Source organism: Poecilia latipinna, unplaced genomic scaffold, assembly GCF_001443285.1.
Source record: "Poecilia latipinna isolate Pla-1442-1.1 unplaced genomic scaffold, P_latipinna-1.0 Scaffold2031, whole genome shotgun sequence".
Lineage (NCBI taxonomy): Eukaryota > Metazoa > Chordata > Actinopteri > Cyprinodontiformes > Poeciliidae > Poecilia > Poecilia latipinna.
The window spans coordinates 28,157-52,470 of NW_015114647.1; the positions used below are offsets into that span (position 1 = coordinate 28,157).

The window sequence follows — 24,314 nt, forward strand, 5'->3', positions numbered from 1 at the left end:
ATCTTTGTATGTAAAACACTGACCTGTTGGGCTCTTGCACAATAACCCCATCTACATGGAAGAAAGTAAAAAAAACCCATAAATCTAGATAAGTTCAGCAAAATTTCAGCAAAGAATACACACATGCTATAGCCACAATGTTTACGGTACCTTTAATTTCTCTATACTTTAGCAACAGTTATTTAGTATTTACACATAAATTGAGTACAAAAATGCACGATACAGTCTGATTGCTTTTATTTAAACAGAAATGCAAGAATCCTTTTGCAATTTCTTGTTTAGGAAAACAAGAAATTAGGATCTTATTCTTGTTCTTGAATATTACCCTTAGGGTTAGAGTTAGAGTATAGTGTGACCCCATATTTACGATTGTCAGTGTGAACATGTCCTCACAACTCTTCCCGAGCTTTACCACGTGTGTCACGAACATCTATATCAGTTAAGGCCATTTAAGATATTGAAACTCAGTACGACTGGCAAAATATATCTTTGAAAAAGCAATGGCACAGGAAATGCTCTAAAACATCAAATATTCATTTGGATTTGAGATATTATTACCCACATAAAAACAGCAATTATTGTTCAATATATTGTTCAACTTTACTTTCCACTGCCTCTAAAACAGTGTATTGATTCTTATAACTTTAGTAACTATATCTACTCAGTGTATTTATTGCATTGAGTTTCATGCGTAGAACAAACAGCCATTAAATTTAGTGGTAGTTTCAAGTGCTTATTTCTCAGAACATTCAACCTTTTTGCTGTCATGCTCTTTACTTTCGTAATTAGTCAGAGTGTCTGTAACCTGCCGACTGCTTCATAAACATGCTGCTTGTAGCTTGCCAGTTGTTGTTGCCTTTACAAGGTGGAGCTCACGCCATGGACGGGAATTTTTCCCAATCTGTCTGATTTGTCTTTTTGCAAGAGTGGGGAATGTAGTTCAGCCAGCTGGTCGGCAGTGACAAGTAGGGGAGGGGGGCTAGAACTGACATGACAGCCAGGACCATGCTGGTTATTTTCTTCTGCATCTTATCAGTCAGACTTTAATCATGTGCTGGAAAGTTGTAATTTTTTGTTAGAGCATCAGTATAATTTCACACGAGATCGTGAAGACATGTCGCTTGTGTGCTGAGGAAAAACTACGATCTCAATCAGATAACGATTATCTGGCTGAAAGTCATATTTTCCACTTTAAAAGTTGACACGTAAGGTGGCTTGTTGGGAGGAACGCATAGAGAGTTGACTCAAGACTTTTCTAAAGTACTGGATAATATCTGAATAATAAAATTTCTCCGTCATCGTTTTACTGCCAGGTGGTGATGTACGTTCTAGCATCTCAGCCTGGGGCATTTCTGCATAATTTGTGGTTACTTTCAGGGTTTGCCGTCCAACTTGTTCAGCAGCAGCTCACGCTATCGTACCCCTCCGTCAGGCTCTCACTAACATATGGACGTCGCCTACTGAATGCTCCTCTGCACCACAGACCTTAATAGAGAGTTATGGAACGGCCCCTCCTTACCCCACACGCTGCGCACTCCACCCATAACATTTGAATTACAGCTCTGACTTGGTGCAACTCAATCTGCAGATGGAAGTCACCACGTTGATGAGCATATGCCGCGTATGACATATGAAGCATGCATCATGCAGCAACATGCTTTTTGTCCCTCTGCAGATTTAACAAGAGTGAAGAAACTGAAGCTTAGTTTTTAATCCAGAGTGAAGGCAACTAATTAGAGAGCGCACTTAACAGATGTTTGGAAATCCAGAAAAGTAACATTTTTCTCTTCACATGACGGTATGTGGAAATGTTATAATTTTAAGAAATCCTAAATCCACGCTGATATGAATATTTTGCATAATGATATTTTTCTGACATGTCTGCAACTTCCAGGTACAATTTTTTTAGAAGATGCATACATGGTTTCTGGACTGGATGTGCAGAGATTTCCATATAGCCTCCTTCTTGCCTGCCAGCCGTCGTGTTTTTGTACTAGAAACCACAGCAGCAGAGGCATGGTGTTTAAGGGGTTTTCCACTCATGTTTCATTTGTCTCTGGCTCTTTTAACTTCAAAAATAAACCCAACAAGTTGAGTGACTGATAGGAAAATGTAAGTAAAACTGGGCCAGACAGTGTTTCATTTATTTACCTTTGTGTTGGGAGACTCAAGTGAGGAGCATGTGGGAAGTCACAATAAGTATCATTGTTGCAATATTAAATGTCAGGATTTCTTTATACCATTTAGTTTACGCAGCAGGGGCTTCGCAGGTTGTCAAAGATGTTTGTCCCCGTTAAGCAAAAATGTGTCCAACCGGCTGCTAGTTTTGTAGAGTGGAAAAAGCGTGGAACATCCCTCAGAGCTGGAGACGCATCCGACACGTTTCATCGGGCGTCAGATATGGGTACGTAAAATTTCCCCAGAATGAGCTTACGGTTTTTCAGTATATTTAACTCAAGGGGTTTAAAAGCAGAATGTTGGATTTTAAGCCAACATTCTCTGTGCTTCTCTAGTTTCGGTGTTGTGCTATGTTCAGGAGTGTTTAGTTCTTCAGGAGCCAATAAATGAGCTGTTTTCATAAGTTTATTATTGGACATGAATTATTTCTTGACACGTTTAAGTGTTAATTAACTGCAACGGGCTCGAAAACAGAGTTTGAGTTCAGCGAAAGCGTATTTGAAATGACTGGTAAAGGTAAAAAATAAAAAAAAATCAGCTGACTGTATTTGTTTAGTCAAGCTGTTTCAACAGACGTAAATCATAGTAACTGTCGCGTGCAAAATCCCATCTCGGTTGCAGCCATGCACATTACACACTTGCAACACAATGGTTTCGCTTATAGATCAGCCTGCGGGGGCAGATTAAGAGCTTATTTTTTATCGTGTCGTTACGCTGCTCGTTTTTCTCCTCGAGTCTCGGATCAAAGTGTTTATTTAACCGGCTGTACTTTCACCTGGTTCTCCGTTGTGAGTTTTGCTTTCCGTGCATGATGACCAAACTCACTCTCTTCTGTTTCTGCTCCTTGTCACAAACACAGGATTAAGTTCCTGCTGAAACATGATGTTCCACTTCCTCTTTTGGTCCTGCACTTCCTGCCGTGGAGAGACAGGAAGCTCGGTATTTGATGTCTCGCTCAGAATGGCTTAGAGCAAATGCTATTGTGTGATGAGGAGCTGTGATGTTGACAACACACTGTTGCATCACTTTGTGGTCCCGCCGAGACCTTTTGGCTTTCGCACCCGTAGTTACGGTTGTCAAGACCTGGCTGGTCCCTCAGCTGGTTGCTGTGTTCGACTCCTAAGGTGCCTTGATTTACAGCCACTAGTGTGTGTGTGTGTGTGTGTGTGTGTGTGTGTGTGTGTGTGTGTGTGTGAGATCCTGGGTGGATCTTTAAAGCCAGCATGCAAGACAGCGATCCGTAACACGGCAGGTTTTCCGGCCTCTCAGCTGGTCTTGGCTGTCATTTAAGTGGAGGAATTGCAGAATCCCCCCCCCACCACCACCACCACCACCGGCTGTGACCACACAAGACTGTGCCCTGATCAAACACACCCAAATTAGCAACGTGGAGAACTTGAAGTCAGCTTTGCGTCTTCCCCGGCAGCTGAGCGCTGTAACCTGCTCCGCTCACAGAGGGTATCTAAGGCCAGCAAAAAGTATCTTCTTACAGCCACCCTCTCTGCAGCCTGCTTTGATTTTTCCACACAGTAAAAAAAAAAAAAAAAAAGGGAGTGGCTACTTAATTATTTGTAAGCGTTTAATATTTACTGACATTTAACATGTAAGTGCTCAAGCCAGTCATTTGACATTAAAGGCAGAAAATGTTGTTTTGATCTAGTCTTCTGATATGTTTCTTTTGCCCGAGTCCGATTTCACTTTAAGGACTGGAAAATAGCGGCAAGTGACTTTTTATTGTTATTTCTGATTGCAGTGAAAAATTGATTTTGCTCGTAGTTAAAATCCTTACCGTAAAACATTTATAATAAATGGGGGGGGAAAAAAAGAAAAGAAAAACGTTGTGTGTCTAGTCAGTTCTGAAATGATTTTGTTGAAACCAAACTAAGATCCAGTTATTTTTCCAGACAGTTTTGATATGCAGGTTCTGATGTAATTTTCTGATCACACTGCAGTAAGACTGTATGTATTTCTTCATACATATAAACTCTTCATCTCAGTTCATAAACGCTCTTTCAAACAATCAGTATTTTGTTTGTTTTGCACAACTTCTGTCCTGCATTTCTGTTCTCTTATCTGTATGTAAGCTCTAATAATAGCATTAGAAGATATTAAAGGCCTGACAGTGTGTATAAGCAACATTGCACACAGCATTAGATAGCTTAGGCTGAAATAGCTGTCCTAGTAGCTACATCTGGTATACCAACTTTATTAGATGTCTCTAAGTGCCAATCAGTAGGAAGCTAACAGAGAATATGATCTTTTGTCATTCTTATGCATTCATGACTTTTTATTCTGACTTTTTTGACTTTAATTAAGAAGATTAAACATCATACTAACAGGTTTGAAAGATGAAGCTCAAGCAGTAATACAAGAACCAGGTTTTTGGTTGTGGAACCGGTTTGCTCCGTTGGAAATCTAAATGAAAAACGCTGACAGCAAATGTCCTGGGCTATAGAGTATAGCTGCAAAACAATTTGTACTCACAAGTAGTCATTTCTGAGTTTCAAGTCTAAACAAGTCTCATAGATTCCCTAAAGTTGGTAATCCTGACTCGGAAAAAGTCCAAACAGCCCAGAGTTCGATGTGGCTCCGTGCTAACAGGTTAAAATGTGCATTAACAAACTTGAGGCCCTGTTTATCTGCACCTCTGAGAGTTTGTTTCACATTAAAGTACTGTTTTAGTCAGCATTAGCAGTGTGAAGTAGTACACTCCCATGTCGCTGTCTCAAGTTACCTCCCTTCATCACAGTGGTGTCTTATGTCAAGGCAGGCTTGGAAGTCAATGCTGCTGGGGGAGAATAGAGCCATTATGGGGCAAAACAAAGACTCTGAGGCCCATGCTGTGACCTCTAGTGGCACTGAGAGGAAACCATGCAGACTCGAAAAGGAGAGCGCATAAAGATGCCGGGGAGAAGCAGGGATACTGCTACAACCCGAGTTGTTTGCTTTTTATATAGATGCCGACTATACAGATTCAATGAACTGGTGAATGGCAGCAGTGGGGGGTCCAAAGAAGAAGCAGGACTATCTAACTAAACTTTTGTGAGGCCCCGCAAAAATCACAAAACCCCCTGATGATGAATAATCGAGCCTGAGCCGCGAGAGAATATTCAGTGTAAGTTAGCTGGTCTTCTCCAAGATCCGTAGCAGAACATCATAACATCACTTTGGTTATAATTTGTATGTTTTCACTGAAAACACGTTTTATACTCCAAACAGGGAAAGGACAAAAAGCCCGTTGTGCATCATCCAACAACTTTCTTGTAATCTTTATTTTGTGCTAGGCTCAGCAGCTGATCGAAAGTGGACAACATTTAGCTTGACAGTCTATCCAGCGATGTAAAAAAAAAAAAAAAAATCATATTTAATTGCAGTCTGTGGACAACTTACTGATGGAAGAAGCAAAGTTTATTACCTTTTATATCTGTAACATGCAACGTAAAAAGCAACAACGGATTACAGTTTAAATCTGTGTTTTGCCTGAGAAGTCAAGCTGTTGTCAGTGAAAAAAAAACAGTTTTTTTTTTTGTTATTGTTGAGCTAATTACTGTTAGCAGTGTACGCTAAAACATGTTCACCCCCTGTGACTCACCTGGTTTATGCCTGTTGTTTTTGGCTATTGGGAAGGAGGTGTTGGTATTTTTGTTTCAACCTGTCATTCACATCCAAATTTTTGTAACTTTCTGCATGCAATAAAAGCAGCAATATAGAATCTGAGAGCAAATTAGATGTTTTCACAAGCTGGTTTAAAGGGAGTTTAAAGGGAGGTGTGTGTCATACTCCAGCCACACTATTTTGTATCAGTATTTCAACTGTGTTTGAAGACATGATGCAATAGGACAATAAAACTTTTGAAGCATCTAACACACAAAAATAGATCACCCCAAAAACCACCTATGTGTGTCATTGCTACTGAATCAATGTAGCTGTGGTTCAAATGTGACCCAATAAAAACCTCACTACAATATCATGCTAAGCTATGAAGGTGCTTTACTCACCTCTGGATGCTGGATGCTTGAAACAAAAATTAAAACTTATATTTTCATCTACTGTGTGACTAAATTGGCTAAGAATTATCAGGCCACTTGGAGGACCACATAGAACAGTGTATTTTAATTTCTCATTCTTGATTTAAAAAAATGTCAACAACTAGATATTGGCATCACATAAAAATAACATATCTGGTGGTGGCACATCAGAACACTGTGTTCCACAGCATTGTTTCCAGTAAACGCACTCTATTCGTGAAAAGGAGTGTATGAAAAATGAGACCCAACTTCACATCTTGACACTACAAGATGTGATATTCCTCAAGATCTTCTTTGTTTCCTAACATTTAGACCCATGTAACCATGTAACCAGCTGAACTGCTAAAAGCGGTTCAGCTGGTTCTTCTTCTGTCCGTTATTCATAAATGTCATATTCTATCTACAGCGGCATCTAATGTTTAAAATGAGAAGTGTAGTGAGTGGGGTTGTGCGAGAAGCAAAGGTAAACTTTAAAGGGATCATCTATCTTAAAAGTCAGAATAGTCTTGAGGGATCGAGTCCAAGCTGTCAGTTTCCACGAGTCTGACAACTATTTGCATCTGCACAACATGGTGACTTTTAGCATGGTGCATTCACTGATGGGGGGGAAAAAGTGTAGAATTGTGAGTTCTGATTGGTCAGGGCCCATCAAGATGAAAACTGGAGAATCTCTAATTAGCTCTTGAAATGCAACAGGTTTGTGGGAATTTGTTAGTATCTAATGTGTTTGAATCTGTAAAAACATTTAGTATTAAATAGGATTGAGGCTCAATACGTTTGTACGTTGTATAGATTTAGCTATGTTTGATTACCAAAAAAAAACAAATCTAAGGTTTTAAGACTTGCGTGATTCACAGGTGAGTTTCTATTCATCATCGGAAGACAGGTGGGCCGAGGTTTATTCAAATCTAAACCAATCAGGTTCTCCATACCAGATGTCACGTTAAGTTGGACTAAATTAAAATCCACCCACAAAAGGAATATATTTCACGGCAGTCAACTTTTCATTTAATTTCAGTTACATTTCACTTTTACACAAACCGTGTGCAAGTTTAAACTTGCAGGAACGTATTTCTCCTCTTAAACACGAAGCGTTAGATCTCAGCACCGCCCAAACAAGAAGGAAACAAAAAGTTGTTGTTTCGAACTCTAATCAGATTCGGGGTTGCAGAGTCTCTACTTGCAACCATGAATTCACATCTGTTATAAATTTGGAGTTTATTTTGAATTTCCTGAAATGTACATGACACACACCCTGCAGTTGTCACAAAGACTCTCTTCTTGCTTTAAGGCAACAGTCCAAACCCTCATCCTGTCAGAAAACTATTTGTTTCCTCACTGATAAAGCTCTTTAATTTGCGTCGCTTTGTTTGTCTCATATTAAAACTGTTTGGACAACAATGCGTGCCATTTTAAATACGTTATATTTTCTGTTTTGGATCGTTATATTTTCTGTTCTGTTTCATATAATCTGTTCCTTTTTTCTTTTTTTTTAATTGCTGTAAAACATAAATATCTCAAGAGGATAGGTGTAGAAAAACTGTGACTGAAGAAGAGAGGAAAACTTTCCGCTGCTCTCATTTTTTCCTGCTAAACTCATTCCTGGGCAGGACATGCAAATTACACGGCCTCATGTCTGCAAACATGTCAAAACAATTGTGACTCATTTTTGCTTTAAGGATAAAAAAAAAACAAAAAAAAAAACATATTCCTCCTTCTTAAAAACGTTGAGGTAAGGAAGAAAATGGTAGTAGGTATGACAATAAAGAAGGAAGCAGTGCGTTATTTCGCTCAAAAGACAGAACTGCTTGTTCCTGAGTGTTTGTCTGAGGTAGACAAGTTGTAATCTGATCTCAGCTGCGGTGAGCTCATACAGCAGGCCTGCCAGCAGCCTCGCAGAGAAGGAGCAGTCCACCCATACGCCTTCAGCCCTCTGCGGCTCCCCGAAGACCTGACGGCTTAAATGTCATATAATTTTTTAAGACAAATAGAGGGTGGACGGCTTCTGAAACAGAAATCCTCAGAAGAAAAGGAAAAGTTCTAGAAAATGTTTTAAAGTGGAAGAGAAATATGAATATTGTGCCTGTGGGCGTTCAAGTTTTAACCCAACGAGGGGCGATGTGTTTTAAATTGACGACACAGTTGATTTTTATTTTTTTAAATATGAATAAAAAAATGACAGAGCTGGAAACGGGGTGGAGACATTTTTCACTGAAAAGCCAATGTTACAGCTCATTTGCCACTTCATTCAATCAATCTGAGAACTCTTAGTTCACGACTCGAGCGCTTCACAGGAAACTGCAGAGTCAGCAGATGGACGTTGGTGGTTATGATGGCAGCTGTGCCTACAGACCAGTTTGGAAAACGACCCTTCCTTTGCCTAATAAGCAGCTTGTGAATGCTGAATGCGTTACTTTACCAGCGTAAACTTCAGCGCTTTTCAATGGGACTACGTGATATAGACCAGCAGACAGATACGTGCTGCAAACTCAGGTGAAAACTAAATTTAGTTTTCTTTCCTTTATGTAAAAACACAGTACTTACCCCTGAAGACGGTATCCCCACAGCGAGACATGGTAGTGGTAGAATCATGCTGTGGGGATGTTTGTCTTAAAGACCAAACCTCATTGGAGTTAATGGAAAGATGAATGGTGGTAAATGCAGGATCGTTCTTGGAAAAAAAAGAAAGAAACACAAAACTTTACAGGGATTCACCTTAGCAACCTCGATACAGACACAATTATGACGAGCTAAAAGTGTCATTCAAGCTAAATGTTGAACATTTTCTAACAAAGAGTAGGCAAATATCTCAGCTTTTGGATTCATAAAACTGGTTGACAATTTTCCCCAAAACACCTTCGGCTGTAACTGCAGCAGAAGCTGGTTCCCTGAAGAAATGTAGTGTCTAAGAGGGAGGAATGCTAATGCACACAGTGCTTGAAATCTTTTCCCCTCCACTTCAGTTAATGTGATACTTTGCGAGGTGATTTTAGGTTTGCCCTAATATTTTTTCTTTTCTCCTACAGTCACCACTCCTGTACAGATGGACCTTAGATAACAGCAGCTGCAGGTCGGCATTAATCCTGAAGTCCATCGTCCAACCAAAATGGCTGATCCCACTGGGCTGAGCCCTGAGGGCGGGGGGGCAGGTGTGGCCGAGGTCAACTCCTGCAGTTTGGAAATTGAGCGAAAATATGACATCATCCCTACCACCATCTGCTCCATGTGTTGCCTTTTTGGCATCATCTACTGTTTCTTTGGTGAGGACCGCTTTGTTTTTGTTTTTTTTGTTTCCCCATAGTTCATGGCGTATTTAAAGTTATATCTTTGGATTACTGTTAGTTGCTCTGTTCATTTCCTGTCTTTTTTTTTTTTTGTGTGTGTGTTTCCTGCTTTAGGTTACCGCTGTTTCAAGGCCGTCATGTTCCTGTCCGGTCTCATGTTCGGCTCGGTCATCATCTTCCTGCTGTGCCACAAGGAGCACATTCTGGACACTCAGCTGAGCGTGGAGGCCAGCGCAGGCATCGGCCTCGGGATCGGCCTGCTGTGCGGCCTGGTCACCATGCTGGTGCGAAGCGTCGGCCTCTTCATGACCGGCCTGCTGCTGGGACTCCTGCTGGCTCTGGCCGGCCTGCTGGTCACTCACCAGTTCTACACGCCCACCACGCTCTGGGTGCCTCTGGGCACGCTGCTGGGCACCGGCATGCTGTTCGCCGTGTTGACGCTGCAGTGGCAGAAGGCCTTCACCATGCTCTCCACGGCCGTGTTCGGAGCCGCCATCATGACCGTGTGCGCTGATTACTTTGTGGAGATGCTGGCTCTCGCCAATCACGTGTATGACTGCTTGCGCCTCACGCCCGGGCCGGCGCTGTGCTGGTACAGCTGGGTTATTCTGGGCATCTGGCCCGCCCTCAGCCTCATAGGAGTACTGATCCAGTGGAAGATGATGGGTGACAGCTTCTCACACACCGAGGGTAAGGAAAACATACGGTTTGGCTTAGGAAATGTAACATTATCACAGCTCTTCTGTTTTAACTTGACATGGTACGTTTATGTGTTAACCCTATCCGCTTTGTCGCTATATTTACCGATTTTTCAGACTCTACTAGTATTTTATTTATTTTTTTAAATCAACTGGTGATAAATTTAGCGGTTGTTTTTCTGGGTTGTTAGAGATTTTATGGCGACAACGCCTTCGCTTCCTCACCACTGCAGTCAGTCTGACAGTCGTCCATTCCTACCTTCACCAATAAGTCAGAGCAGAGGAGAGCCATTCCACTCCATGTCCATGTTGCACATAAATCACACCTTTGCAAAGCTGAGGCACTGATCGCCATGGCAACGCTCATCATTCGAACTACTCACTGTCCACAGAGCGGGGCCGTGCGTCTGAGTTAGATGGTTTTATACAAAGTCGTACCGAGCTGCACCGCTACAACCAGCGAGACGGTTTTAGGTCAAATGTCGCAGAACTGAAAAAATGAACATGAAAATGTCAACATTTGCAAAGAAACGAAAGATAGGACTCAAAATAACCTATTTAAGTAGATTTTATCAACAAAAATAGTTGATTTGGGGTTAGTTACACTTTAAGTGTTCATCTTCTGATTGAACAAGAAACATTTAATTTGTAGACAGCTGAGTCCAGTAAACCGAGAGCTGAGGCGAAAGGCAAAGCTCTCTCTTCACCAAGATGGAAACGAGGCAAATGGCAAAACGCATAAAGACCACTCGCTCTCTGAACTGAATTTCTGATTCAAAAAAACTAATCTTAGGGAATTCCTTGCTCTCTTTAGTAAGTGTAACATAATAAAATTTTAGAACAATCTTCTAAATATTTTCTCCAGCCTTCCTGCCACGACCAGGTCGTTCATTCATTATTTTTGTCTGAAACAGGCGGGATCTATAAACAAAAGTTTTTATTTCTCGAAAACATCAACAAAATAATTACGCACATGGTCAGTGTCTTGTATTATGTCTCCATCCGTATTCCCCAGAGCATGCAGATCCAAGTCTTAACTCTGGGTTGTTAAAAAGGTTTCAAAATTCAGCGTTTTCCACTGAAGACAAAGATTGAAAGCTTACAAGCATAAAACGGAGCTGTTTTTGTTATCTTACAGGAAGCCTTCGTGTTATCTGTTATCTTGCTCTCTCTCGAACCGAACCACACAGAAATGTGGAGATATTATTGACAACGGTTTTCTTTTTAACTGCTTCTTTTTTCTCTGCGCTTCCTCTAACTTCACTTAAGCAACTCACAGATCCTGGAAATAGCTTATTAGTCTTCTTCACACTGTTACAGCGTCTGCACAGAAGAGGGTTGGTCTTAATACAGACTGGTAACACTCAGCGCAGTGAGTTCACTGACTGGTTTGTGGTCGGCTGGTCAGAGGTCGAGACGGATCAGGCCGAAAATGAGATGATTTTGAAAACGTTGCAGCTGGAGAAGTGCGCAGTAAAGCATCACAGAGGGTGAAAGTCAAGTTTTAACGAAGAGAAGGATTTCCAGATCATGTTGTTTTTGGTGCCGTTGAACACTTGAGTTTGTCTTCATTGTTACTAGATAGATTTCCAATAAAACAAACAAACAAAAAAAAAGAAAATCTGTTATATTCTTTCATGAAACATTTTAAAGTTACATTTTTCACACTTGACAAATTGCAGAAATTTTTTCAGTTGACACTTTTTAGATGTTGCTAAAAACCTCAAACAGAAATATTTTGATGACACAAAACTCCTTTCTGCTAAACTCTCGAGCTCTCTTTGCACTAGAAACCCTGAGATTAAAACTTATTTAATGTCCAAGTAAAGAACAAGAGTTATTGTCTTAACAAGATACTGAAGGACCTCTAAAGAATAAGCTAATTTCAGGCCAGAGCAAAAAAAAAAAAAAAAAAACTCGTCAGAAATCTGAATTGTTCCTTTAAAATGCTGCGTGTTTGCTTAAACCTAGATGGTTTGCTGAAAGCATTCGTGACTGATGTTTCGGTCAGCGTTTCACAGACACGATCGGTTTCCAAAGGCCGGTTTCAAATTGCCCTTCCTCTTGCAGTTGTCATCAGCCGGAGACAGAAGCGGGTTCAGCTGATGCGGATTCGAGAGAAGGACACCAAGAAGCGACAGCAGGCAGGTGGGCAGGAAGGCACATACCGCCGTAAAGCCACCCCAGTGAAACGTTACGCTGGGGATCTACTGGCACCGGTCAGTGTCTCCCAACAAGGCGTGTGCTGTAGTGACTTCTTTTTTTTTCTTTTCTTTTCTTATTTGTTTAAATACGAGCAAACGTCTTAATGAGTGGGTAATGTTTTCTGCCTTACTTCTCCTCCATAACTCATCTCTCTCTCTCTCTCTCTCTCTCTCTGTGTTTGCCGTTCGTCTTCTCAGAGCTACCTGCAAAGTCTGCGAGATCGGCAGATGGGAACAGGTACTTCCCTTAGCAGCCTCGGCACCACCAACCCGACCATGGTCGACATGGACTGCGAGACCGGATCCATGGTTCCCCTCACGGCCACGACTCCGGTCGTCAGGGTCTGACCCAACGCAGAGCAAAACGGCAGGACTTCCTGCTTCCTGGTGGGAGGTGCCTTCATCAGGAGACTCCTTCGGTCAGGGGGTCTTCCTCACGCAGAGCAGCACATGCCAACTGCTCTAGTGTCTCTAATTGCTGTGAAGTAGATCTGGTAGCGAGGATGTGTTTTTTTGTTTGTTTTTTTTTTTGTGTGTGTTTTTGTTTGTTTTGCGGTGAGTCCTGTGTGTCAAACAGAATGCCACTGAGGGATAACAAGCATCAAACTCTGTTTTGATGGCGTTTAAACCACTATGACCACTGTGTTTCTCGGAGAAACAGTATCCAGTCGATACTAACAGAAAAAGGTCTCCCATTTCCACTTATTGTGTATTTGATACACGGCATCAACTGGAAGCCTCAGAAACAGACGTGTCTCTGCATTTAGTGTACTGTACTTCAGAAGTTAGCCATTACCATGAAGAGTTTTTAGTATTACGTGTCTCACATGCTAGTTGGGTGGTTGTAGGAGTCGATGAAGTAATGCGTTTGATTTTATGTACTTCTTTTTTTTTTTTTTTTTCATTTTTAGAGATGCACCAATCTTTTGTTTTTCTGCTGATTTTCAAAACGTCTTTGCGGTCTGAGCAGATTTAGTGTCTTAGTTTCTGTAAAACATGTACTGCAGGTTCCTCAGCAGATGTTCCACCTTTGCATTTAATATAACATAAACAGCAAAAACATCCCCATTTATTCACTTTCCCTAATATTTATCTGAACTATTCTGAGCTCCCTTACCTTTATCTGATGTTCAGTGAAAAACACATCAAGGTACCTGCTGTTGGTTTTGTTTAACTTACAGCATCAAAATGTAAATATGTTCAGTTTTTTTTTCATTTAACTTGCAAAAAAAAAAAAATGCATTTCTCAGCAAAAAGTGGTGAATTAATGGTGATTGGTCGGCACCTTAAACGGTAAATATTTACCAGCCAGAAAAGAGATTTTACTGGAAAAAATTATCTTTTCATGGTGGTATTTCTTTATCCATTTATTAAATTGTAAAAAAAAAAAAAAAAAAAATGCCTCAGTATTTGAGCTGATCAAAAATTTTATTTTGATCTCTAGCTGATTTCTTATACATTTAAATCACATTTAGACATTATGCAAAAAGTTGGTATAAAAAATATTTTGTTGGAAACATTGGACCTTTCCTACGTTCGCATTCTCATTTTAACATTTTACTGAAATATTAGAAAACACTGATCCACAAAGTTTTGAGAAGATTAAATCACATTTTACACATCAGAATGTAACTAATGTTCTGTTTTATCTCCATATGCACCAGTGCATTAGCATTACATTACTGCATCGACAGTGTTTTCAATCCAAGAAGGGCTATTCACTGAAAAATGAGTGAAATGGTTTGATTGTTCAGAATATCTGATCAGAGCTCGGTGAGGGGAAATTAGCTCATTTCTGATCTCTGGCCAATTGATTGGTGCATCTCTATTTGTTTTCTGTGTGAATAAACAGTGAGATGCGATGTGAGTTAATGGCATCTGACGATGTAAAGTATGAAAAAACTGCAGAAAAACTGTTCTCCAAAGTTCTCTCTGCTGGAGCCTCCAGGATCTGTTTTAGATCTACACTTAGATCTGTTTTAATTATTTTTTTTTTACTTAATAGCTTTGGTCAGAACACAGTCAGTAAAAGATGTATGCTAATGTTTATAAACGTAATTTATGTGATAATCTAGTACCTGGTAGTGTTTTTTTTAGAAAAAGGACAAAACTGCATGTTTGAGGTTTTTGTTGTTGCCTTTTTTATTGTAGGTTGTGTTTAAAGATTTAATGTTTCATTTGTTGTTTTTCAAAAACAGCACACTTGTTGCCTGAATGTGTAAATACTTGTTAATAGTTTTCACAGATTTTAATAAAAAACGGTTTTAACTCAGAATTTGGCTCGGATGTGCCGCACTGTTTGTCTCCTCTGGTTCTTAGCAACTCCAGCAGCATTACTCACTGGATTTTTCATCCACAATAAAGAGGTCATGGGGAGGATTTCCTACCCTCTGATTGGTTGGAGTTGCCATGGCGTCTCCAAATTTTTTTTTCTTCTCTTTTTTTCTGCAGACAGCACAATGCAGGACAGAGCGTTCTTTCATCACTATGAACGTAGCATAGTTATCTGATTTTTATGCAATTGTGAACAGCTTCTTCTGCTGACAGAACAAAACATTTGCAATGTTGACAATGTCTTTTTATTGTATAAAATCTCACATTTTCTCTTTAAAAAAAACAAACAAAAAAAAATCTGATCCAGAACATGCACAACATGCAAGAAAGAAGCCATAATGTAACATCTTAACAAAAGTGTTGCGACACATAATCCAACACATATGTGGAAGAAAAAAGAAAAACAGATGGCCTCGATTTCTCTCCAAGATTATACTGAAGCTTACATAATTCATCAGCCTGTGGAGACTTTCTGCTCTCCATAAATCAGCCTGAAGGGGCTCAACAGTAATAAAATCCAGTGAAGTTAAGTCAGTCAGTCTCTCACCATTTTTCACCAATTCACAATTAATCACTGATGTTGAGGTTGTTCATTAGTCAATGCCCTCGGATTGGAGTCAGAATCCCGTCCTCTGGTTGCTGCTGCCCCCTGGTGGTGGGCCGCTAGCATCTCATCCATCGCTCCGCCTTGCTCAGCGGGTACCAGCTGTCCACTTTCAGCTGCTCGTTCACTCTCCAGTAGTTGTCGCCCTTGAAGAAAAAGATCTTCCCGTTGTTCCAGGTGAAGGCTGCGTCAGGAGAGGACGGCAACCCGCTAATGAGCTTGCTCAGCGGCTTAGGGTAGAAAGAAAAATTGGGTTTCACCTCATCAAACTGCCAGTGGTCCGATCCCTGCATAGGTGAAGAGCAAAGAGTTAGGATTAAAAAACATAACTACCAGGTGAGATTGTTAACATGAAGGCAGGTGCATCTCAATAAATATCTTATGCGTTATTTCAGTATTATAGCTTACAGCTAAAAACAATCTCAAAAGCAGTTTCACATAAAAATACCAACAAAATCATGGGGAAGACAATGGAGTCACTGACTCCATTCAAAAGGAGGGTTATCGACAAATAGCTGCAGAAACTGACTGTTCGTGGAGAGTTTTGTCCGGGCTTATTAATGGAAAGTTTAGTGGGACAAAAAAACGTGAGAAAACAAAATGACAAGCAACAGGTATCCTGTAGGACTGTATAGGCAAATTCCATCCAAAGGAATTTGAGTAGCAGTGTTTCCCGAATGTGCATAAATCTTAGTCACTAGACGGGTAATGTCAAAAAACACAATTTTGCAATTGCAGTGTTTCCATTAAATAAGAAATTAAATCAAAATCACACATAAACAAGCTGGTTCAAATGATAACTCAATAAAAATAATATGTAAAGAGTTACATGAGATTATATTCATAATTCAGCCATAATTCAATGATTTTACAGAAGGATTATGGATGCAACACATTGGAATGACAGGCAACTTTTTTATGAACTGTGCGATGCTGTGAGAGATAACTACTTCCTGTTGTCTTGTCGTTTTCACCGGTCGTAACGTCCGGCTGTTGATCACGTGACTCGAGTGATCAACGTTTCCATTGTAGTTTTACAAAATACACAGATTTTGATTAAAAACTACCTCATCTTAGCACAAAAATACTTTTTATGAAAAACCTGAGTTTTTTTTTTTTTTTAAATTGTCGTGTTTCCATAAAGTGAATTTATTTTCATAATTTAAATTAGCTTAACTCTGTGGTCAATGGAAACGCAGCTAGTTAAGCTATCTTAAACTAGCTAGCTTAACGACTAGCTAGTGAGGCTAGTCGTCAAGAGTTTTACCTGGGCTGAGGTAGGCACTGATACGCACAACTAACAAAGAATTGAATGCTTTACTGCAGAGTATTGATGGATTTTTATTTGCTGTAAGCAATAATTAACACAAATCAACATAAATAAGCACTTAAAAACATCCTGTGACGTTTTTTCTTTAAAAATGACCAAAGCATTTTTAAAGTATTAATTTACTGAGATGCCACTGTGCTTTATTCCTACCTTTATGAACACAAGCTTCTGGTTAATCTGCAGGTATAAGGCTGCGTCGATGTTAGGAGGGACGCGTTTGACCTGTTTGGGGTAGCCATAGTCAAGCATGAACCTCGTGTACCTCCACACTTTACTGCCTGTGACCAGAAAGAGTCCAGACGTTTAATGTTTAGAAGCAGCAGCTCCAGAGCAGAAGAAATCCAACAGAGGCTCGGCGTTATGAAACAGAAATGGTTGTACCCTTAAAAAAGTACGTCTTGTTGGTTCTCTGCGAGTGGACAGCAGCGTTCAGGCTTCCCGGGAGTTCCCACCACAGTCTGTTGATCCTTATCGGACTGTTGTGGCCCATGTCAGAGATAGTCCACACATAGTCCCCACTAAAGGCGAAGGTTTTGTCCCAAGGTCCTGAATAAACAGATTTTGATATTATTCTAGTATCTATAAAACATTTTTTTGTATTTAACAATCTCTTTCAATCCAGTCAACGGTGTTTGTTTTGTAAATTGCATATGTGCACTTTGAAAATCGAAGCAAAATGTAGTACAGTAGTCATGGTTATTTCATCTTTTAAATGGTCATGATGCCTGCAGCAAGGTGTCAGGTAACAAACCCAACATGATGGCGTCCAGGTCCGCAGTGCAGGGGTTCGGTATGGAGCTGCTCTCCACCGGGCTGCCCAGGGTCGGTGTACTGGGCGTTATGGTGCTGATGGGTTTGCCTGCAACACAAATTGAAGTTTGAGGAATCATAAATATTTCCCTTTTTTGATATATTGGGACATGAAAGTAAATTTTTTGCTCTCTTGAGTTGGGATACATTTTGCTGCTCATTTAAATGCCTACTGCCTATTTCCCGTTAAGCTTGTGAACAAGATAATTTTGTTAACTATGTTCAGAGATGGGGAGTATTGGTTATGTTTACCCGAGTTACATTTTGGGGGGGAAACATAATTATATTTGCACTTTTACTTGAGTATTATATTCTGTTAGGATTTTTGTGTTGTTATCATTCTTACATTTATAATAATAATATTGATCTTACCTTAGCAGACTTATATTACTATAGATTATTGTGATTTTCATTTAGAAGTGTTAGACTCTTTACTGTTAAAACTTTTGACTGCTGTGTTAAAACTTTTGGCACCAAGTATTCCTGCTGCAGGATAACTGATTGTTCCCTCCACCCTTGAGAGAAATCGCTCTCCAGGGAAAGGGCTAAATGACCTGTGTGTAGACATAACATGCCTTCTGTCTCTCTTCTGCTTAGCTCTTTCTTTCTGAAAATAAAAGACCAGCTCTAACTAAAGGAGGCCAGAACGCTCAGTGAACGGCTTGGAGGAGCAGTTTGCTGAGTCTTCTCCTTTTGCAAACGCTTGGTCAGAAAACTGATATACGTTGTCTGCGGTATTTTTATGTAGGTTCAAAAATACCTGTCGTATTCTGTTGCTTCTCTTCTTTGAGTAGATTGATTTTACATTTAAAAAAAATAGACTTCGGAGAGTGGAAACATTGGATTCTTAGATTTCTGCAACGTATGAGCTGAAGTTTACGTAAACCTGAGCATAATTACTCAACATTTTCTACATGTCACCATTTAGATCATTATTCTTTGTTTAGTTTGTGTTCATAAACATGGTTATTTTACACAAAAGGTTGCATAGAAAGGTTGAAAAAGGATGAAAGGTTTCTCAGACATGCATGAAAGAATCAAAGCAGCACTCCAGGTATGTTTTTGATGTGCGAGTAACATAATGACATCAAGTAAAGCTAAAAGAAGTCGACTCTACATAATACTGCCTTCCCAGAAGAGTTTAAACTCTGTGGATTAAGGATGGGATTAGGGCTGAAACGATTCCTCGAATGATTCGAGTACCTCGATTACTAAAATATTCGTTTACAACAGCCCTAGATGGGATGGCATTCAACTTTATAAAAATTAATAATATCCAGGTTGATTCACTTCGTCAGAATCATAATAATTATCATGAACCGTCACAGGAACTCTTCTTACTGCACTTACCGTAAAGTGTCTGAATGCCGTTGACGTCGTCTGAATGCAGCCTGAAGTTGACGCGGTAACCAGCGTAAACTGGCGCCATCAGAGCGCTCCTGAACTGGGAGTGGCCCAGTCCCAGAGCGTGTCCTATTTCATGGGCAGCCACGATACGCAGGTTAGTGCCGTAGTACGACGCCTCCGTCCAGAACTCGTCCTCATCAAAATGGACGACACCAGATTCTGGTGACTCAGCATGAGCCAGTACGTGACCTGCAAGGAGCATCCACACACACACACACACACACACACACACAGAAGGATTACACTCCTGCTAAATGGTTTGCGTGGGGAACAGCGAGTGGATTTGGAAAGGGAACAAACCCCGGCCGTCAAACGGGACTGAGCAGAAGCCATCTTTCTTATGAAAGGAGATCTTGATGTCTGCTCTGCCGAAGTCGACCTCTGTGAACGTCAGGTCAGCCGCGTCGCTCCAGTACTTAAAGGCAGAGCGGATGGCCTTCCTGACCTCCGACCTCACCATGTCAGGTGTGTAGTTGTGGATGCGGTAGGTGAGACTCTTCCTCCTCCAACGACCTGAGAGAGACGAGAATCCTTTACTGTGAGTCGCCATTAAAGGCAGTCAGACCTTTTCACGTTTTGTAGCGACACATCTCCAAAGTATTTCATTAGGATTTTATGTGGACCAAGCGCAAAAGTGGCGCACAGTTTAATAGGAGAAGGAAATGATACATAGTTTTCATATGTTTACACAGTGAAACCTAAAAAGTGTGGTTTCACAAGGATCCAGGCCTTTTGAGTCATCACACTTGAAATTACATCTGCAGAACATTTGTGTTATGTCTCCACCAGCTTTGCACATCTGGAACTGAAATCTCTGCCTGTTCTTTCAGGTCAGAGTGGAGTGATTCTCAAAAAGATTTAGACCTGGACTTTAACTGGACCATTTTGGCACATCTCTAACTGTCTCTAACACGTGTTCTCGCATTGTGTTTAACTCCACTGTCTGATGACGAAAACAATCCTCATATCACGACCTGCCACGAATAAAGATAATTTGGCTTTAAATAGGTTTGAGTTCTTGTTAAAGGTACTATATTTTCTGAACCTTTACTTTGTAACATAACATCTTTTTTTGCTGTGTGATTTTCTCCAACTGTCCAGTTTATGACTTCAGATTACTTGCAAAACTACGTGATTTTTTTTTTCTTCTTTTTTTTTTTTTTTACCCCTCTCAAAGACGGCTGGTTGATAGAAAAGGTACTGACGTTTTCAGGCTAAAATGAAACAACTATGTCTAAATTTCCCGACTCACCCATCACTTTGTACTTGTGTAACTTCTTGTTGAACGGATCCTCCAAGCCGCAGCGGGGCTGCCTCATCACTCCAAGCGTGGCTTCATCTAACTCTCCAGTAGGGGGCAGCTCATTCACCCTCTGGAAGACTCTGACCTCACAGTTTAAGACAATTAAACATCTGCAAACTGATGCTTAATTAACACATTTATTCTTTGGAAACGCCTGCTTGCAACAGCAGGCACCTTTAAGTTTAGTCTAAGTTTGTTTGATTACAAGAAAACAGCAATAAAAGTCACCTAAGTGCTTCAATGACCTCCTCCAGGTAAGACGGGTCCTGTGGGTCAGCTGGGTCGTTTAAGTAGCCGTACTGCTTCAAATACGCCTGTGTGTGGAACAAAAAGATACATTCATTTTCACAAGTGATTTCTACATTTGGAAGATGAAGGTTAATTAAGTGATGAAGCCAGATGTAACTTTACCTCTGCTTCGTTTAGCTCTGTCCACTCCACCTCACACAGCGCGGCTCTGAGGCTGAGCAGCAGCAGCAGCAGCAGCAGGAGGAGTCCTGGTCCGTCCATCATCAGGTTCTCGTCCACAGGTCCGGTCCACAGCTGGCGCTTTATGGAGTGAGAAGTGCTCAGCAGAGCCTCACAGCAGACTCTTTGTGTTCCCGGGCGCTGCGGCGGTTTTAACTCGGCCGGGCATGAGTCAGCCCCGCGGCTGCGATGATCCACCTCCGAAGAATGAGAATTACACAGAGCGGCCAGCTGACCTCAGCCAACATGTGCGCAGTTAAACTGTACAGATGTTCAGAGAGCTTCTCCTCGCTCCACACAGCTGACCCAGTTGTCTGAGTCGAGCTCCGTTTGGAGGGAAGTTCTTCCCGAACACAGCTAAACAAGCAACGTGATCTCCAGGATGACAGGGTCGGTGTTTATTCCCCGTTGTCCTGGTTATGCTGTGTATCTCAGATAATGATGGGCCTAAAACACACAGGGTACGACCCACCTTCTGTCTCCCACATTCCTGTTTCAGCCCAACAAATGTGCATGTCTTTATCTGGGACAAAGCATTACTTCTCTTGTTGACAAAGAACAGTGTTCTCTCTTTTTATATCTATATATATATATATATAGAGAGAGAGAGAGAGAGAGAGAGAGAGAGATTTGTGACGTACTTGCACTATGTGTAAACACAACCTTACAATATAAGTATTTGGTATAATTATGGTTGGATTCATCTACATTTAGAAATGCAGCTAAAAACGTACAAAATGTACCAGGATTTGGTCCCAAAAGGGTTCAAACTTACATTTTTCTCCAACATTTGAATTAAATTGCATCTGTATTTCTTTTTTTTTTTTACTCCTGGAGCTTTTGTACATATTAACATGTTACAAACACAAACTTCAAAGTATGTAAGCAGATATGCCAAGAGAACTGAACACGATTGATGGTTTTCAATTAAAAACCTAAATCTGTTCTGCATCAAAATTCATCGTGTCTAACATGTTTCTACAGGATTCCTTGTATTTATGTGTTTTCCTATCAAGTCTAAGCAGCTTCTATGTCAGCAGTATCATGCTGTGCTCTACACAGCATGATACTGCCACCACCATGTGACATCCAGATGTTCAGAACGATGTGCAGGGTTAGTTTTCCTCTGCATAATCTTTTGTCAAAAAGTTCACTTTTGTTCTTGTTCAGCACTTTTGCACATTTTTGCTTTGTCTCCTAAAATGTTACACAGTTAAAGGCCAGATCTGTGGCCTATCAACTATTGAATAACTGTGGTAGGAGCTTGAGCTATCCTCCATTTCAGATGAAAGACTGAACAGTTCTCCGGAAGATGTCCATTGGATATCGGTAAAGCATTTTGTTTTACTGGATTTTGTTTAAGGGTGTCAAGGTAAAGAGGGCTGAATACAAATGGATGCCAGCGAAAGTTTGAAAACAATGTGTATTTCTCATTTTACTTCATAATGTTATGCAACTGGATGTTGAGTCTTTGTCCATTTTAAAGATACCAGCCAAAGTTTTCTCAACAATAAATCCAAATAGCTATAGATGTTTTCCCTAAATGGTCAGGTTTTAAGGCTGTTTGCTATTTCATTTGTAAATCATTGCTTACTTTTTCAGATCATCAGCAAGGGTTAACTTGTTTTCTTTACAGCAGCAGCAAAACATATTTGAGCTGAACGACAATAAAACACATGGAAGTGGTTTCTAGAGACGACCCGGTGTAGGCTGGTTTTTATTTGCTGAGTTCTTACAGCATTAACAGGAAGCCACGCTGTTATAAAAACCACATGTCCTGGTTGATGGGTTTCTAAGTACCAACAATATGTCCTGCAAAAGTGCTGGATCACTTGCTACTTCCGCCAAACACAATCACCAAACAGGCAGACTATCGCACAACTATCTAAGGTGAGAAAAGAGACATACGATATTTACTCCTTTTATAATCAGCAAATATGCACTGAAAGCCACCAGAGAAATTCAACAAAGAATATTAAACAGAATCAATTAAAGATGATCATCATCTTCACTATTTGTTTCAGATTTCTCCTGCAGCTCAATGCAGCGTGAATGTTTCTGTGTCCATGTTCAAATCTGACAAAAATCTCTGCCTACCATAGTCTTAACTAATGTCATCTGATATTGCCTAATTCTTGTGCGTCTTGTGATGTCAAATCAAAGTTACCAACCTTTTCGCCTTTAAAACACCTTTTGGATTTGGAGGTATCACATTACCACTGTGTGGTATCTGTAAGTCCCTTAGAGTAAAGGAGCTGCAGTTTATAAGTCATTTTATACCACAGTGTACAAAAACCAAACGTCACTGAAAAACATCTGCAAGTTTGAATTGACCACTCTAATGACACATTTGTGTGACTTGGAGAACAGTCAGCTTTGTGTTTCCTGTGTCTGTCCTAGTTACAACAGATTTGATGTCTGATGTAAACCAGCCTTTATGGAATAGCTGGTTTACCAACCAGCCTTTACAGTGGCATTCAGCTGGATTCAAAGCATGAAACTGTTTAAGCCCACAACAAACATCCCGTCTTACATTAAAACAGGAAACTAGCAAGCATGCTACCTGCTAACACCTAGCAAACAGTCCAGCCTGTTCAGATTTTGAGGATAAATATCTTTTTGGATTACACATGCTTACTTTTGTTACATTTAGGAATAACCTGCAAAATATTTCTATGAATTAATTCCCACTTCTTTCTAGAATAATTGAAATTTCGGTCATAATTCAGAAAGTTGTCAGATGCTTAAAAACCATAACCAATGGCAAGTCCACATAAATTTTAAGTCTCTTCGAGTGGTGCCATAGTTTGCTCAATAAGGTAAAAATAGAGAAGGCGGATCTTAATATCTAAACCTAATAAATGCATCTTCACACTTTTCTAGTTTGTATCCTATTTAAAGCAGCAAAGGGACTAAACCCAAGAAAAGCAACGTTTCTGGTCTCAAGCTGTAAATATCTGCCACCTATAAGCAACCTAATGGAGCTCATACAATATTTATAAAAAGGCAGAATTATCCTTTTCCTGCAGTTTCCAAGCTTCTGCTTCACAGAGCAGGTCCCCCCCACTGAGCTCCTTCAGACTAGCCAGCAGCAATTAGCAAACACCTGGTGGATCTGTTCACCCGCTGAGCTCACATCAGCCACTTCTCATTGCAATGCTCGTAAAAATGTTGTTAAAGGGTTAATAGAAAGGCGATGACTTCCTTTCTGAAAGAGGAGTTTTTAAAGAAACAGCGGCCCAATTTCAAGGCTTTAAATTAGGAAGTAAAAATTATTTTAAGTCATATTTGACGTAAACAGGATTTTTACAACAAATGAAGGTGACACGGTTACTTGATTGTGCTATAAAATGGCACTATGTGCCTGGAAAACACATAATACTGCTCCTTTAAAGGACTCCAACTTTCTGGTTAAACGAGAAAACCTTCTTACCCAATTTTAACAAATAATTTACTCCCACATTTGTTTCTTACAACTTCAGTCGCTGAAAAACATTTACAAGATTTAATCCACTAGTAAAGTGACGCACTTGTTTTATTTAGAGAAGAGTCAGCTTTGTGTTTCCTGTATTTGTCATTTTTATGGGAGCAAACTGGTAATTAAAGAAAAATGTACAAAAAAAAGGAGTTTTTTTCTTGGAACGGTGACACACACAAAAAATACAC

At 40.3% G+C, this 24,314-nt stretch overlaps 2 protein-coding genes across 3 annotated transcripts in view; one reads left to right on the forward strand and one right to left on the reverse strand.

Moving 5' to 3' along the window:
• The window catches only part of LOC106935830 (transmembrane protein 198-like), a 22,121-nt gene extending 8,354 nt beyond the window's left edge, over positions 1 to 13,767 (forward strand). The window contains exons 2-5 of one of the 2 annotated variants that reach the window (XM_015016523.1): positions 9,233 to 9,466; positions 9,605 to 10,180; positions 12,259 to 12,336; positions 12,591 to 12,727. In XM_015016523.1, the coding sequence (XP_014872009.1) occupies positions 9,313 to 9,466; positions 9,605 to 10,180; positions 12,259 to 12,336; positions 12,591 to 12,643 (861 nt within the window). In that variant the 5' untranslated portion in view covers positions 9,233 to 9,312 and the 3' untranslated portion in view covers positions 12,644 to 12,727. Of the gene's footprint in view, positions 1 to 9,232; positions 9,467 to 9,604; positions 10,181 to 12,258; positions 12,408 to 12,590 lie in introns of both variants that reach the window. The other variant, XM_015016522.1, reaches the window with a different exon arrangement.
• A 611-nt stretch (positions 13,768 to 14,378) lies between these two features.
• Positions 14,379 to 21,204, reverse strand: mmp19 (matrix metallopeptidase 19). The gene is made up of 9 exons (XM_015016521.1): positions 20,592 to 21,204; positions 20,409 to 20,494; positions 20,130 to 20,260; positions 19,178 to 19,390; positions 18,821 to 19,066; positions 17,412 to 17,519; positions 17,042 to 17,206; positions 16,811 to 16,938; positions 14,379 to 15,617 (listed from the first exon to the last, which is right to left on the reverse strand). The coding sequence occupies exons 1-9, from the start codon at positions 20,691 to 20,693 to the stop codon at positions 15,390 to 15,392; spliced, it is 1,407 nt and encodes a 468-aa protein (XP_014872007.1). The 5' UTR covers positions 20,694 to 21,204; the 3' UTR covers positions 14,379 to 15,389.
• Positions 21,205 to 24,314: the final 3,110 nt, after the last annotated feature.

Bases quoted from the DNA above. Each gene is read 5' to 3' on its own strand.
- mmp19 (XM_015016521.1), bottom strand. From the start codon at position 20,693: ATGATGGACGGACCAGGACTCCTCCTGCTGCTGCTGCTGCTGCTGCTC. The intron at 17,520-18,820 runs GTAAGTGCAGTA...TTTGTGTTGCAG, and splicing joins CGGCATTCAGACACTTTACG to GCAAACCCATCAGCACCATA. The intron at 15,618-16,810 runs GTAGGAATAAAG...TCACCTATGCAG, and splicing joins AGAAGCTTGTGTTCATAAAG to GGATCGGACCACTGGCAGTT.